The following is a 15,325-nucleotide window of genomic DNA, read 5'->3' as shown; positions in this document are numbered from 1 at the left end:
CTCCAATTAACCACCAGAAAACAGGAAGTGGCACTGTGGCCCAAGTGGTAGAGCGTTCACCTTGAGCTGAAGAGATCAAGAGCTGAGGGACAGCATCCAGGTCCAGAGTTCAAGGGCCCCCCACCCCCCAAAAAAATACTGAACAAAGATGGGAATAAGAGCTGGGTGCTGGTGGCTTGTGTCTGTAATCCTAGCTACTCAGGAGGTTCAGATTTGAAGATTGCAGTTCAAAGCCAGCCAGGCCAGGCAAATCTGTAAGACTCTGATTTCCATTAACCGCCACCAGAAAGCCAGAAGTGGCACTGTGGCTCAAGTTCTAGAGTGCTCTCCTTGAGTTCTTCAGCTCAAGGACAGTGCCCAGGCCTAGAGTTCAAACCTCATGACCGGCAAAAACAAAAAAGGTAATAAGGAAGAAGACAGATAGAGGGGGAAAGATTTACTGGAATACATTGTATACATGCAGGAAATGTCACAATGCAATCTCCCTGTACAGGTAATGTATGTTAATTAAAAAATACTGGCTGGGGGTCTGGGAATGTGGCTTAGTGGTAGAGTGCTTGCCTAGCATACATGAAGCCCTAGGTTCAATTCCTCAGTTCTACATAAACAGAAAAGGCTAGAAATGATCCTGTGGCTCAAGTGTAGAGTGCTAACCTTGAGCTAAGGAGCTCAGGAACAGTGCCCAGGCCCTGAGTTCAAGCCACAGGAATGCCTCCCCCCAAATTTTATATATATTATACATATATTATATATATTATATATATATATATATATATATATATAATTTATATATATATATATGGGCTGGGTGCTGGTGGCTCACACTTAAAATTCTAGCTACTCAGGGGCCTGAGATCTAAGGATCTTGGTTCAAAGCCAGCCAAGGCAGGAAAGTCTTCAAGATTCTTATCTCCAATTAAGCAGCAAAAAAGCCAGAAGTGGAGCTGTGGCTCAAGTGGTAGAGAGCTAGCTTTAAGCAAAAAAAAAGAACAGCAGCACCCAGGCCCTAAGTTCAAGACCCAGTACCTGCACATATACACACAAAATATTGAACCAGCTGAGTCTTGGTGGTTCACGCCTAAAATCCTAACTATTCAGAGACTGAGATCTGAGGATCCCAGTTCTAAACCAACTCTGGGCAGAAAAGGCTGTGAAACTCATCTCCAGTGAGCAGAGTGGTGCAGCGGAAGCATGCTGGGCCCATAACCCAGAGGTTGATGGATTGAAACCATCCTCTGCTAAACTCATCTCCAGTGATCAGGCAAAAAGCTGGAAATGCCAAAGGAGAGTGCCAGACCCTGAGTTCAAGCCCCAGTACCAATACTATTTAAACAAAGAAACACTGCACCATTACTTTTAGGGGAACTCCCCAAGTTCCTGTCATCCTCTGTTCACAACACTATGCCAGCTGATCAACACATAATGTGGTTTCATATGTGGAGACATGTATAATATGTAGGGTTCAGTCATTAACATTGACTCATGACCAACAGTATTATCCTGAAGCAAGTTTATCTAATAAATGCATTTTCTCTAAACTACATGCATTTCCTTTAAAGCAATCCTACAGCCTTCTTGTGCTTAGGAACACAAAACATTACCTCAGCATTACTCCTGGGGGCCATTTGAGCCAGTAAGACCAATAAAAAACACAAAAATGTTGAAAATATATGGCATAAATAAACTAACAAAGCACATCTGGGCTGGGTGCTGGTGGCTCATGCCTGTAATCCTAGCTACTGAAGAGGCTGAGATCTGAGGATTACAGTTGGAAGCCAGCATGCTTATCTTCAGTTTTACACAGGTACAAACAGAAGTGCAGCTGTGGTTCAAGTGGTAGACAGCAGCCAATCCCTGAGTTCAAGCCCAGTACCAGTATATATAGAGAGAGTTGGAAGAAGGCAGAGTACTCTGTTCAACAGACCCCAACTGAAAATATGTATGTTATGTACCTCCAAACTTGTACCTTTCTGTGTATGAATTTTTACATCCATGGATAATGAATTACAAAAGTGCCATAAGCATTGATTTTTATGCTACAAATACACTTTTATAAAATAACTAAATAAATTTTACTGAGTAGTTGAATTTATAGATATGGAATCCATGAATAATGAGGACCAACTGTCTACAGAAACAAGCTCAGTGATTTCATACAGAAGCAGATGGGGCTTCAACCCATAATAGCCAAGGTCCAAATCCCAGAGGATTTATCTCTTGTTATTCTACCTACATTCATTCATTAGTTCATTTGTTTATTCAGGATGCTTGCTACCAATTTTATATGCACTGGGGACCAGGGACATAGATAAATGTAATCTGGTCCACATTCTTTCTGAGAAGAAAGAGAAAGTTATGCAGATGGAGGACTAACCCTGGGGTTTTCCCTTCTTTGTAGAGGTGGGAGATTTAGGGGCTCTGGTCTTTACTGCACTGAGTTGATGAACTTTGGACTTGCCCTTTGTCCTGAAGCATCTCAGTCTTCTTTTCCTCTCCCTCCAGTTCCCTTTACAGCCCCCACCTTCCATCCTTCAGGAGTTTCCTGGAGATGGGGCACCCTTAGCATCCCTTGGCAGACCTCTCCCTTCTTTTCTCTAGTCTCTTGCCATTCTCAGTCTTAGAATATGAGCTTGCAGGAAGTGGCGCTGTGGCTCAAGTGGTAGAGTGCTCTCCTTGAGCTGAAGAGCTCAGGGACAGCACCCAGGCCCAGAGTTCAAGTCCCATGACCAATAAAACAAACAAACAAACAAATAAATAAATATGACCTTTCTGGGTGGCTCATGTCTGTAATCCTAGCTACTTAAGAGGCTGAGATCTAAGGACAATATTTCTTTTTTTTTTTTTTGGGTCCGGTCGTGGGACCTGAACTCTGGGCCTGGGCACTGTCCCTCAGCTCTTCAGCTCACGGCTAGCGCTCTACCACTTGAGTCACAGTGCCACTTCCAGCTTTTTTCTTTTTTCTTATGTGGTGCTGAGGAATCGAACCCAGGGCCTCAGGCATGCAAGGCAAGTGCTCTACCACTGAGCCACCTTCCCAGCCCCCTAAGGACAATATTTCAAAGCCAGCCTAGTCCATGAGACTCTTATCTCCAATAAAGCACCAGAAAACTGGAAGTGGCACTGTGGCTCAAATGGTAGAGCTCTTGCCTTGAGCTGAAGAGCTGAGGAACAGTGCCCAGATCCAGAGTTCAAACCCCAGGACTGACAACAACAACAACAAAAAAAAGAGTTGGGTAGGTGGTAGAGTAGTAGAGTGCTTGCCTTGCATGCATACAACCCTGGGTTGCATTCCTCAGCACCACATAAGCCTTAAAAGCTGGAGGTGGCGCTGTGGCTCAAGTGGTAGAGCGCTTGCCTTGAGCTGAAGAGCTGAGAGACAGCGCCCAGGCCCAGATTTCGGACCCACAAACAACAGGGGGAAAAAAAAAAAAATATATATATATATATATATATATATATGACTTTGCCCCTATCAACCTTTAGTCACTATACCCACGAGTGTCCTTGCCCCTGCTTTTCTTCTTCCTCAGTTTCTCACCAGGTCCCTCTCCCAGTGATTTATAGGAGCCAGATCCACCTGACTTCTTAGAGCCTCCATCACGGTAGACATGATAGACTGATGGACTGAATTGTGACATGGTCTTCACCTTTCTGTGCCTCTCTTTCCTCACTATTAAAATGAAGATTACAAAGGAAGTTTATTTCAAAAGATTGTCATCACACACACACACACACAAGACTTTAAAAATGCTTTGTACTATTAGTATCATCTGTAATCTTTTTTTCTTTTTAGATGGTATACCACTATAGGGGCCAGATTGGTCTTAAAGTTATGAACTCAAGTGATCCTCTTGGCTCAGCCTTTAAATAACTGGCACTATAGCCATGTACTACTGTACCTAGCTTATGGTTTTTAATATTATCTCCCTTCTTGTGTCTTTTTAGCTGCCTCCTGCCACACAAAAATGACATATATATTTAAAAATCTGCTTCCTTATGTAACTGGAATCTCTCTGTACATCACTTTTATAATAATAAAAAAATTAAAACACACACACACAAAAACCTTCTACTTCCTCTAGGCAGAAGGCTCAGTGGTAGAGCATTCACCTAGCACGTGATAGGCCAGGGCTCAATCTCCAACCATATACAGGCGAGCATGCATACTATGCACATACACGCTCTAAAATCCACTTCTACATCCTACAGCCCCTTGAGCAATGGTTGCTCCCTTCTGTGTTTGCTCTGAGCTCAATCCTTTACGTTACAGAATGGGGAAAAAAAAATCTCAATAAAATACTCTGTAACAGCCAGGTGCTGGTGACTCATGCATGTAATCCTAGCTACTCAGAGGCTGAGATCTTGAGGACTGTGGTTTGAAACCAGCTCAGGCAGGAAAGTCTGTGAGACTCTTATCACCAATTAACCACCAAAAAAGCCGGAAGTGGAGCTGTGGCTCAAGTGGTACTAGCCTTGAGCATAAAAGCTCAGCGATAGCACCCAGGCCTCAGTTCAAGCATCACAATCACCACCTTCACCCCCTAAAAAAAATAAAATAAAAATAAACACAAAAAACAAAACCATAACTGTTCTGTTATACAGACCAACCAACAGAGACTTAGAAACAAGTCTATGTCCCTAGGATCACACAGCTGAGAAATGACAAAACCAGGAAAGGAGCATATGGTCTGAGTGGCTAGAAAGTTGAGGCTTTCTTACAGAAACAAGCATGTGCGTGAACACACACACACACACCAGGACTGATGGTGATGGGGGATTACACACACACACACACACACACACACACACACACACACACACACACCAGGACTGATGGTGATGGGGGATTATACAGCCTTGGAACAGGTGACTCCTTTGTAGGACCATGGTGACACCTGCTGGCAGCAAGGGAAAGTATGTAAGTGTTAGGAGACATTAAGGGGGAAAATAAAGGTGGAAAGGGGAAAAGATAGAGCAAGAAAGAAAGGAGGGAGGCTCTCTCTGCTCTTTTCTAGCTCTTTCTCAGCTCTTTCCTTCTCTTCTCTTTCCCAGCTCTCTCTTTCCCACCTTTCCCAGATGCTCTTTTTTCTAGCTCTTTTCTCTCTTTTCCAGCTCTCTCTCTTTCCCAGGCCTTTCCCAGCCACGTGGAGGGCCAACATGGCCTGGTGCCAGCCAGATGGATGAATAAACCTACCCCTTACCTGAAAAAAAAAAAAAAAAGAAAGAAAGAAAGGAGGACAAAAATGGGGAAGTTGAGGACTAGGAATCTTTTGTGATTCAGAGGTAAGAGCAGAAGTTGCTGCTAAAGCTTACCTAGTTATTTCCTCCAAAGTGTGTGTGTGTGTGTGTGTGTGTGTGTGTGTGTGTGTGTGTGTTTGCTTGTACATGCATGTATACATTTAGGAGCAAGAGTAGATGTTTGTAGATATTACTGTGTATTTGCTGTGTGGATATATGAATGGCAGCCTGGGAAAATGTATATACCAGCAAGCACACAGGGTATGGGGGAGGGTTTAGTAGACACAGAGTCAGAAGCAAAGTACATTATCCTGCGTAGGGCACACAGAAGTTCTGTGGGGGTATTTGTCCCACCCCTGTGCTTCTTCCCCTTCTTGATATCAGGAGAGACCTAGCCCAGGGGTGGCATCTCTCAGTGGAGCCCTACTGTGGTAGTGGTGGGTACCTATCTTCAGGCAGTAGAGGGCAGCAGGGGCCACGGGAGGCTGACGGGCAGTCATGGGTGGGGCCAGCAGGTTGGGCGTGCCAAAGCTGGCTTGTAAAGCTCCTGCCCTACCTGGGGGTAAGCAGTGGTGTGTGAGAGCCAGCCTGTCCTTGTGCCAGGCCACTGAGTGGCAGCTTCCTGGAGCAGCGTTTGTCCCTTCTGGAACCTCAGCAGATTCTTCTCAGAACTTTCTGCCAAGAGTCTTGACTGAACAGGTGATGGCATGGGATAGAGATGATCTTATAAAGCAACATCTATCCAGAAAGGGGCTTAGGTAACAAGAAGGGTATGGAGGTGGTCTAGAGAGGGAACCCAGGACAGACAGGTGTTAGGGAAGGACATGAAGTAATCTGTTGTGTGGGAGACAGACTTGGGGTACCCTGCAGGAACCTCAGGTGTCAGGATCTGAGCGTTAGGTGCTAGTGAGGGTGTGAGCTGTAGTGGTGAGCACAGATAACAGGATGTGAACTGATAAAGTCCTCAGGTGTCAGAGTGCAGGTGGAGGGAAAGCTTGGTGAGACATGGAGCCAGGATGCTAGAACCTGGTGAATCAGGCTCCAGAAGGGAGGGAGGGGCAGCCCAGGATTGGTGGGGGGGCACAGGACCCTAACTAGAACATGTCTGCCTCCCAGGAGCCACCATGCAGTGCTTCAGCTTCATCAAGACCATGATGACCCTCTTCAATATGATCATCTTTGTAAGTATGGAGACTGTGGGTCCCCTGGGGTTCTACAGGAGGAGGAGGTCACAATCTGAACAGAGCCCAGGCTGGAGAATCGGAGACAGCTGTGCTCTGACGCTGTCCTGTACATTTTCCCTTTCCGGTTCCTGGTCCCAGTAGTAACCAGGCAGCCATACATGGGGTGGGGAGTGAAGAATGGAGACATTTTAGGGCATCCCTTCCCTCTCAGGAAGCTTCAGCCCAGGCTTAGGGCAGTGCAGGACAGGCCAAGAGAAGTGATTCCCCCTTTCGTATAGGCATTTGGAGTTGGGGGAGGGGAAGGAGTTCACGAAGTTCATCTAAATCAAAAGACAACTCAGAGGCATTGATATGAAGGAAGGAATTGAGAGTCCATGTGAGAGTCCATGTCTCCTTAGAGCAAAGCAGATGGCTCTTATTTATTCAACAAATACTCCTTGACTGAGACTATGCTAGGTGCTAGGAGAGCAAGTAAGCAAGATTCTGTCCTCGAAAATCTGAAGTCCAAGCTGAGTACAGTGGCTCATGCCTATAATCCTAGCTACTCAGGAGGGTGAGATCTGGGGATCATGGTTCAAAGCCAGCCCAGGCAGTAAAGTCCAGGAGACTAAAAGTTCAGGTTCAGTAAGTCAGATAGGCAGATAGTTGCAAATTAGTAATGTCTGGATTTAGCACTGGTGCTAAATAAGCCCACCGAGAAGGACTTGAACCCAGCCTGATAGGAGACTATTTCCTGGAGGAAATAGTTGACGCTGGGAATTTGCATTGGGTGGGGAAGCTAGTTGAAGCATATATGAAGTTTCAGAGGTAATGAAACTTGATATTGTTTATAAAACCAGGAACAGATTGCATACAGCGTGTTTGAGAAGCTGAGCAATGAGTCATAAGCCCTGGAGATGGGGATGGAGATAAGAAGAAATGGACAGTGTAAATAAAGGACCGAACCCTAGGATAGTGACGAACCCTAGGATAGTGACGGACCCTAGGATAGTGACGGAAGGATAGAAGAAAGGCCCAGAGGCAGAGGTTTTAGAACTGATGCTTGTAGCTGCCATGAGCAAAGCAGATGGTAGGAAGGGGTTATCTCCCAGAGAGCTGTGTCCCCAGTGGAGACACAGCTCAGATCTGGGGAATTTGAGAGTCATCTTCTCCTAAGTGGCCAATGAAGCCATTGGAGTCTGGGCGGAACACTCAAGGAAAGTGACTTCTGAGAAACTTGGATTCTTAGGGTCGAATAATAAAAACAATAGGAGGAAAACAAAGAAAGCCAGATATCTGAGAGGTCAAAGAGGTAAGTCCCAAGAAGTGTCATTGGATTTAGCACCTGATATCGGTGCCTCCCAAGAGTGGGTTAGAGTGCAAATGTTTAGTGTAAACTGGTTTGGAGAAATCAGGCGGGGGGGGGGGGGGGGGGGGATGAAGACTCTCTGACTCCCAACATGGCTTGTACTTGGAGCTTCCTTTGGCTGCTAGGAACTCACTTTTATTTTATGTATCTAGAGCGAAAAATAGGAATCCAGGGATTTGGAGAGTGAAGAGTCCTAGCATTAGAGAGTTAAAAGGTAGATCTGGTTTGGTTTCTGGCCTCTGTCGCCCAGGCCCTGCCAGGCTGGGCAGAGCCAGGTAGGGAGGCTACAAACTCCTTGAAATTTGACCCTGCAGGCTGGAAGCCCAGCTCTCTGTCCTTAGGCAAACATGCCTGGGATCCGGCCACAATCTGTCTGCCCTTTCACTCCCAATCCTAACCAGTTTCCTTCACTGGAAAGTAGGAGCTGGGCAACAAGTTGATGTCTGATTCATTCACTGAAGCTCTGGGTCATTAAAGCCTTGTTAGGAGCTGTTGACCTCTGACGAGTCTAGCCCTAGTCAGGCTGCAGGACCTTCTCTGAAGACTGAATTTAAGCCAGTACTTTTTCTTGTTGTTCCATTCCTGTGACTTGAACTCAGGACCTGGGCATTGTCCTTGAGTTCTTTTGCTCAAGGCTCTACCATTTGAGCCACAGGTACATTTCTGGCTTTTCAGTGGTTAATCCGAGATGAGTCTCATGAAGCTGGGTGCTAGTAGCTCACTCCTGAAATCCTAGCTACTTAGGAGGCTGAGATGATCTGAGGATCACAGTTCAAAGCTAGCCTGGTCAGGAAAGTCTGTGAGTCTCTTAGCTCCAATAAACTATTCAGAAAAAGCCAGAAGGGGTGCTGCTGTGGCTCCAAGTGGCAGAGCACTAGCCTTGAGCAAAAGAGCTCAGGGATAACACCCAGAACCTGAATTCAAGCCCCATGACCCACAAAATAAATAAATAAATAAATAAATTTTAAAAAATAAAGAAGGGGCTGGGAAGGTGGCTCAGTGGTAGAGCGCTTGCCTTGCATGCCTGACGCCCTGGGTTCGACTCCTCAGCACCACATAAGCAGAAAAAAAAATAAAAAAAAGCCAGAAGTGGTGCTGTGGTGGCTCAAGTGGTAGAGCGCTAGCCTTGAGCTGAAGAGCTGAGGGACAGCGCCCAGGCCCAGAGTTCAGGCCCACGACTGGACCCAAAAAGAAAGAAAGATATATGTATATATAGTCTCATGGACTTTCCTGCCCAAGCTCGATTTGATCTATGATCCTCAGATCTCAGCCTTCAGAGTAATTAGGATTACATTTGTGAGTCACTAGGGTCTGGCTTAAGCCATTATGCCATTATCTTTACGAGAAACTGTGGCCCGATTCCCTTTTTGATGCTTTATTTCCCCTTGGGCGTAAAGGAAGTCTAGGTGGATAAAGAGTAGTCAGAAGGGAGTTAAATGGAGCCTCAAGGTGGGTAAACCTCAACCTCCGCCCTCTTCAAGGTTGGGAGCAGGTGTAAACCTCAGCCCCACCTCTGTTACTATGGTGACTGTTGAGTCTGCTAACACTGCCACCCCTGTTTCCACCTATCAGAGGACAGAGGTGTTCTAGGTAGTCACATCCTAGGAAGGAAATGGAAGAATTGGGCCCTCACCTGCCTAGCTAGGTTGCAGGTTTCTGGCAAGAATAGTCTTGTCCTACCCCTGACCTGTAGATATTTCTTGAACCTCTGTTCTCATTTTTATCTGCTCAGGTATAGAGCCTGGTACTAGTTTGGAGTGGCCTAGCTCCTGTCTTTCTGGCACAAGGGTATTTCTCTCTGTGGATGATAGATTGTTAGATTCCCTAACCAACCAAGGGACAAGTTATCTCTGCTCACAAGGGATCTTCTCATTAACACTGTTTCAAAGCCTGCCTCATTTCTGTCCCCAGCTGTGTGGTGCAGCTCTGTTAGCTGTGGGCATCTGGGTGTCGGTCGATGGGCCATCCTTCCTGAAGATCTTTGGGCCGCTGTCGTCCAGTGCCATGCAGTTTGTCAACGTGGGCTACTTCCTCATCGCGGCTGGTGCACTGCTCTTTGCTCTTGGTTTCCTGGGCTGCTACGGTGCTCAGTCTGAGAACAAGTGTGCTCTCATGATGGTGTGTCAGACCCAGCTCCCCAGGCCTGTTACCAAGGGTTCCCTTGCCCTTGACACTAAGTTCTGGGCATTCCCAAACCCTAACCTTGGACTCCAGGGGGTCTCAGCATATGGGTTAATTTTGATAGGGTGGAGTGGGGTGGGTGGGTTAGTGCACTGGGGCATGATGGCCTGTCTCCCCTAAAACCCATTCTCCTGTTCCTCACTCAGTTCTTCTTCATCCTCCTCCTCATTTTCATTGCTGAGATTGCAGCTGCTGTGGTTGCCTTGGTGTACACAACAATGGTGAGGTGCTGGGCAAACCCCTGGGGAGTGGGCTGTGGCCTGTGAATGGACACCTTCCTTTTACCAGCCTCTAAACACTGGCCTGCCCACCCAGGCTGAGCAATTCCTGGCATTGCTGGTAGTGCCTACCATCAAGAAAGACTACGGTTACCAGAATGACTTCACACAAGTGTGGAACTCTACCATGGAAGGGGTAAGGTGGACCAGGTGGATTTGAGGGGGGAAAGAAGAAAGCAAGATCTCACTGACCACCCACCACACCCATCTCTAGCTCAAGTGCTGCGGCTTCAACAACTACACCGATTTTGAGGGCTCACGCTACTTGGAAGAGAATGGTGTCATTCCTCCATTTTGTTGTGTCAACCCTCTCAACAGCACGGAAGAGGAACCATGTACTTTGGAAAGAGCCCACAACATGAGTGTACAGGTATGGATTAGCAATGGGAGGGTAGGGATAGTTTTAATGTCAAACGGGAATGGAGAGTAGGTTCCAGCAATAAATGCCCTTTCCCTTCCCCAGGGTTGCTTCAAGCAGCTTTTGCATGGCATTCGAACCAATGCAATCACTGTGGGTGGTGTGGCAGCTGGAATTGGAGGCTTGGAGGTAAGCCAAATAAAGAGATGGGGAGTTGGATATCAATTTCCATCAGACCTGGGCTGTAAGACGCATCTTTAAGGCCTCTCTAGGTGATATCAGTGGCTCTGACTTGCAGTCCTAACTACTCAGGAGGCTGAGATCTGAGAATCACATTTTGAAGCCAGCTAGAACAGCAAAGTCTGTGAGCCTTTATCTCCAATTAACCACCAGAAAACCAGAAGTGGTGCTGTGGCTTAAGTGGTAGAGCAGTAGCCTTGAGCTGAAGAGCTCAGGAGGGAATGTGCCCAGGCCCAGAGTTCAAGCCCCATAACTGACTGACAAAAATAACAACAACAAAAAAAACCTAAGGGATCATACTCAGGCAGAGCTCAAGCTCCAGTACCTGCACTCATGTATATATACAAACACATAGAAATACACAAGCGCGCGCGTGTGCGCACGCGCGCGCACACACACACACACACACACACATTTTATTAGGGATCGAACCCAGGGCCTTGTGCATTATGACATACTCTAAACTATACTCCCAACCCTGGAGATAGACTTCTAACAGAGGTTCATGTAGGCTGGCTGGGGGCAGGGCAGGGGACAGGAGACCAATCCTTGATAATCCCAATCTCTTCCTGTTCCTCCTCCACACAGCTGGCTGCCATGATTGTATCCATGTATCTGTACTGCAATCTGAAATAAAGCTGCTTCTGCCTCTGCCACGGCTGCTGCCACAATGGAACCGGGAGGAGGCATGTTGGAAAGCCAGGCAGAATGGGGATGAAATCTCAGTGTCACTGGGATTGGAGTGGGCCTGACTTTATTGCTCCAGACTTGGGACTAAATAGGAACCAACTCTTTTAGGCTGCGTAACTTGTTTTACCCCCCTCTGGTGGAGGGGCTAGGGCCCTGGGAGAAAGAAAGTCACCTTACAGCCTGGGTATATTCAAACTCACGGGAGCCACAGTGTGGATGTGGATAATACAATTAAAATGTTTCCATTTGGATTCTGCATATCTTTGGGAAGAGGGACTCAGCTTACCTGAACTACTCCTATAGGGCTCATGACTCAGAAGGACAAATGGGAAGTGAGGCTGAGTATTTGGCTCTAGACCTTGGAACAAACCTAGGAGAGACGGCCAAGAGAGCACTAAGAAAGTGGGAACTGGGCCAGGTGCTGGTAGCACATGCCTGCAATCCTAGCTACTCAGGAGGCTGAGATCTAGGATCAAGGTTTGAAGCCAGCCTGGGCAGGAAAGTTCCTGAGACTTATCGCCAATGAACCACCAGAAAACTAGAAGTAGAGCTGTGGCTCAAAGTAGTTGAGTGCTAGCCTTGAGTGAAAAAGCTCAGGGACAATGCCCATGCCCAGAGTTCAAGCCCCATGACCGACCAAAAAAAAAAAAAAAAGGGAAAGAAAATGGGAGCTGGAGAGCGCAGGGACAGTGCCCAGGCCCAGAGTTCAAGCTCCACGACCGACAAAAAAAGAAAAAAACAAAAGAAGGGCTGGGAAGGTAGCTCAGTGGTAGAGCGCTTGCCTTGTATGCCTGAGGCCCTGAGTTCGATTCCTCAGCACCACATAAGCATAAAGAAAAAAGCCGGAAGTGGTGCTGTGCTCAAGTGGTAGAGTACTAGCCTTGAGCTGAAGAGCTGAGGGACAGTGCCCAGGCCCAGAGTTCAGGTCCCATAACCGTACCAAAAAAAAAAAAAAAAAGAAAGAAAAAAGAAAAAGAAAAGAAAATGGGAGCTGGGCCAGTCTGCTTTCTTCTAACATGAGAGGACTTTGGCCTGAAATTTCCCCCTCTGGTCTGGGGCACTGGACTGGAAAGCTATGAAAATAACAAGCTTGTGCCTGAGTTAGGGCAATAAAAAAGAATCACTTCTCAGGTCCTGGAAGGCTTCCAGGAATCCCTAAGTGTCCAAGCTACCTACCCCTTCTTAGATATTTTCTCTGAAGATTTCAGAAAGAACTTCATTTATTCTTTAAGTGTCCAGGGAAGGGGAACATCTAGCCTCAGGACAAAATCATTTGGTCCAGGATGGAACAGACATGTCAGGCTTCTTGCTGGCTGACCATGGCTACAGCTTTGTATGGACTATAACAATGTTATGAATATCCAAATGGTCCTTGGCAAAAAAAAGGTTCCCTACTACGGGTCTAAAGACCTGGTACTGGTGCTGGGAAGGTGGCTCAGTGGTAGAGCACTTGCCTTGCATGCATGAGGCCCTGGGTTTGATTCCTCAGCACCATATAAGCAAAAAGAAAAAAGCCAGAAGTGGCGCTGTGGCTCAAGTGGTAGAGGGCTAGCCTTGAGCTGAAGAGCTGAGGGATAGCCCCATGACTGGACCCCCCCCAAAAAAAAAAAAAAAAAGACCTGGTACCTTTCTTAAGTCTTAACTATCCCCATGTGTCAAGTAAACAGGAGCTCAAGAAGGCTAAGGGAAGCTGGGCACCGGTGGCTCACACCTGTAATATTAACTACTCAGGAGGCTGAGATCTGAGGATCCCGATTCAAAGCCAGCCTGGGCAGGAAAGCCCATGAAACTCTTCTTTCCAATAAACCACCAGAAAGCTGGAAGTGGTACTGTGGCTAGCGGTAGACCACTAGCCTTGAGCTGAAGAGCTGAGGGACAATGCCCAGGCTGAATTCAAGCCCCATGACCCCCCCCCCCCCCCCCCCGTCAAAAAAAGAAGAGGATGACTAAAGGATGCTGGGCCCTGGCGGCTCCTGCCTGTAATCCTACTCAGGAGGCTGAGATCTGAGGATCATGGTTTGAAGCCAGGCTGGGCAGGAAAGTCCATGACACTCTTACCTTCCATTAACCACCAAAAGCCCCAAGTGTGGGGTTGGGAAATTAGCTCAGTGGAAGAGCACTTGCCTGCCAAGTGCTCGTTCCTGAGTTTGGTCCTCAACTCTGGGGAAAAAAAAAAAAATCCAGAAATGGAGCTGTGGCTCAAGTAGAGTGGCAGTGTACCAGCTTTTACCAAAAGAGCTAAGAGAGGGCTGGGAAGGTGGCTCAGTGGTAAAGTGCTTGCCTAGCATGCATGAAGCCCTGGGTTCAATTCCTCAGTACCACATAAACAGAAAAAGCTGGAAGTAGCGCTGTGGCTCAAATGGTAGAACGCTAGCCTTGAGCAAAAGAAGCTCAGAAATAGTGCCCAGGCCCTGAGTTCAAGCCCCAGGACTGGCAAAACACACACAGACACACACAGACACACAGGCACACAGACACACACACCACACACACACAGCTAAGGGACAGCACCCAAGTCCTGTTGAACCCTCCCTCCCTTAAAAAAAAAAAGTTATATAAAGAGAAACTACAGTGCCTACTACCAAGAAAGGCTTTGTTTTTCTGACAAGGCCATACTCATTTCCCTGGGACCCCTCTGTCTTTCTGAGCCTTTCCAGAGCAGTCAAGAACTACCACTTACTCCCCTGCTGAACCCAAAAAGGAAGAGACCTGGCCAGAGCCACATTAGCTTGAGAGCCAGTCTGTAAGGCCAGACTAAGAGCCTGCTGGGATTGTAAGCATGGAGAACCGGCAGGCCTCAGCCCTTGCTACAGTGCTTTGCCTCCCCTCCCCCAAAACACCTGTTTGGAAGGGAAACAGCATTTGTTTGCCCAGGGCTGGCGGGTCTTTGGGCGGGCGGGTCTTTACCTCATCACAGGCTAACTGCTTCTCAACCTGTTTTGTCACCTAGCTGCTACAAACACTGAAGGAGATAGGATGCGAGTCATGTCCAAGCTATACACCAACAGTGCCATCACAGAACTGGGCTGCATGCACTGGTAGGGGAGACAAGAGAGAAAACAGGTGGAAGGCCAGGAATTCCAGCAAGTTCCTTGACTCCCTGGTGAAGGCCTTTTAGAAAAGGGAGACCTTTTCTAAAGATGTGCTCTACAGTCAGGTTCTGATCCTGTGTCCCTCAGAGAGCCTTTAAATGTCATGTCTTTGTCTTGGGCTGGCTCACCTATTCCCTCTAGACAATTCTATACATTTTCTGGTGACAAACTTCAATTTTCCTATGTTTACACAGTCACTGTATGAGAATTTGATGAGAATTATGGCTCTTTTCTGCAGAAAAGAAACTCCAATTCTGGGTACTGGTGGCTTATGCCTGTAATTCGAGCTACTCAGGAAGTTGAGATCTGAGGATCGAGGTTCCAAGCCATCCTGGACTGGCTTATCTCCAATTATCTGAAAAGTGAGAAGTGGAGGCATGCCTCAACTGGTACAGAACTAGCCTTGAGCAAAAAACCCTCTGGGACACTGTCTATAGTTAAGTTCAAACACCATATTGGTACATCAAAAAAAAAAAAGTGGGGGAGGCTGGGAAGGTAGAGTGCTTGCCTTACATGCACGAGGCCCTGGGTTTGACTCCTCAGCACCACATAAACAGAAAAGGTCGGAAGTGGCACTGTGGCTCAAGTGGTAGAGAGAGCTCAGAGACAGCGCCCAGGCCTAGAGTTCAAGCCCCACGACCAACCAAAAAGAGAAAAAAAGAAAAAGAAAGAAGGAAAGAAAGAAAAAAAGAAGGAAAGGAAATTCTATTCTCTAT

General features: G+C 47.0%; 1 protein-coding gene across 1 annotated transcript; it reads left to right on the top strand.

Moving 5' to 3' along the window:
* Nucleotides 1–5,799: 5,799 nt before the first annotated feature.
* Nucleotides 5,800–11,768, top strand: Tspan1 (tetraspanin 1). Its single transcript, XM_069987333.1, has 8 exons — nt 5,800–5,937; nt 6,355–6,419; nt 9,682–9,888; nt 10,098–10,172; nt 10,267–10,365; nt 10,444–10,599; nt 10,693–10,776; nt 11,416–11,768. Exons 2-8 carry the CDS (start codon nt 6,363–6,365, stop codon nt 11,461–11,463), a joined length of 726 nt encoding a protein of 241 aa, XP_069843434.1. The 5' UTR covers nt 5,800–5,937; nt 6,355–6,362; the 3' UTR covers nt 11,464–11,768.
* The last annotated feature ends 3,557 nt before the right edge of the window (nt 11,769–15,325 follow it).

The sequence above is a fragment of the Dipodomys merriami genome, unplaced genomic scaffold, assembly GCF_024711535.1.
Source record: "Dipodomys merriami isolate MVZ:Mamm:240054 unplaced genomic scaffold, mDipMer1.0.p SCAF_34, whole genome shotgun sequence".
In the NCBI taxonomy this organism is placed as follows: Eukaryota; Metazoa; Chordata; class Mammalia; order Rodentia; family Heteromyidae; genus Dipodomys; species Dipodomys merriami.
This window is presented reverse-complemented; position numbering and strand designations above follow the sequence as displayed.

What these genes read in the sequence shown, in the direction of transcription:
- Tspan1 (XM_069987333.1), top strand. Translation starts at nt 6,363, where the DNA reads ATGCAGTGCTTCAGCTTCATCAAGACCATGATGACCCTCTTCAATATG. An exon ending in TCTTCAATATGATCATCTTT is followed by an intron (nt 6,420 to 9,681) that starts GTAAGTATGGAG and finishes TTCTGTCCCCAG; the next exon opens with CTGTGTGGTGCAGCTCTGTT. An exon ending in GGAACTCTACCATGGAAGGG is followed by an intron (nt 10,366 to 10,443) that starts GTAAGGTGGACC and finishes ACCCATCTCTAG; the next exon opens with CTCAAGTGCTGCGGCTTCAA.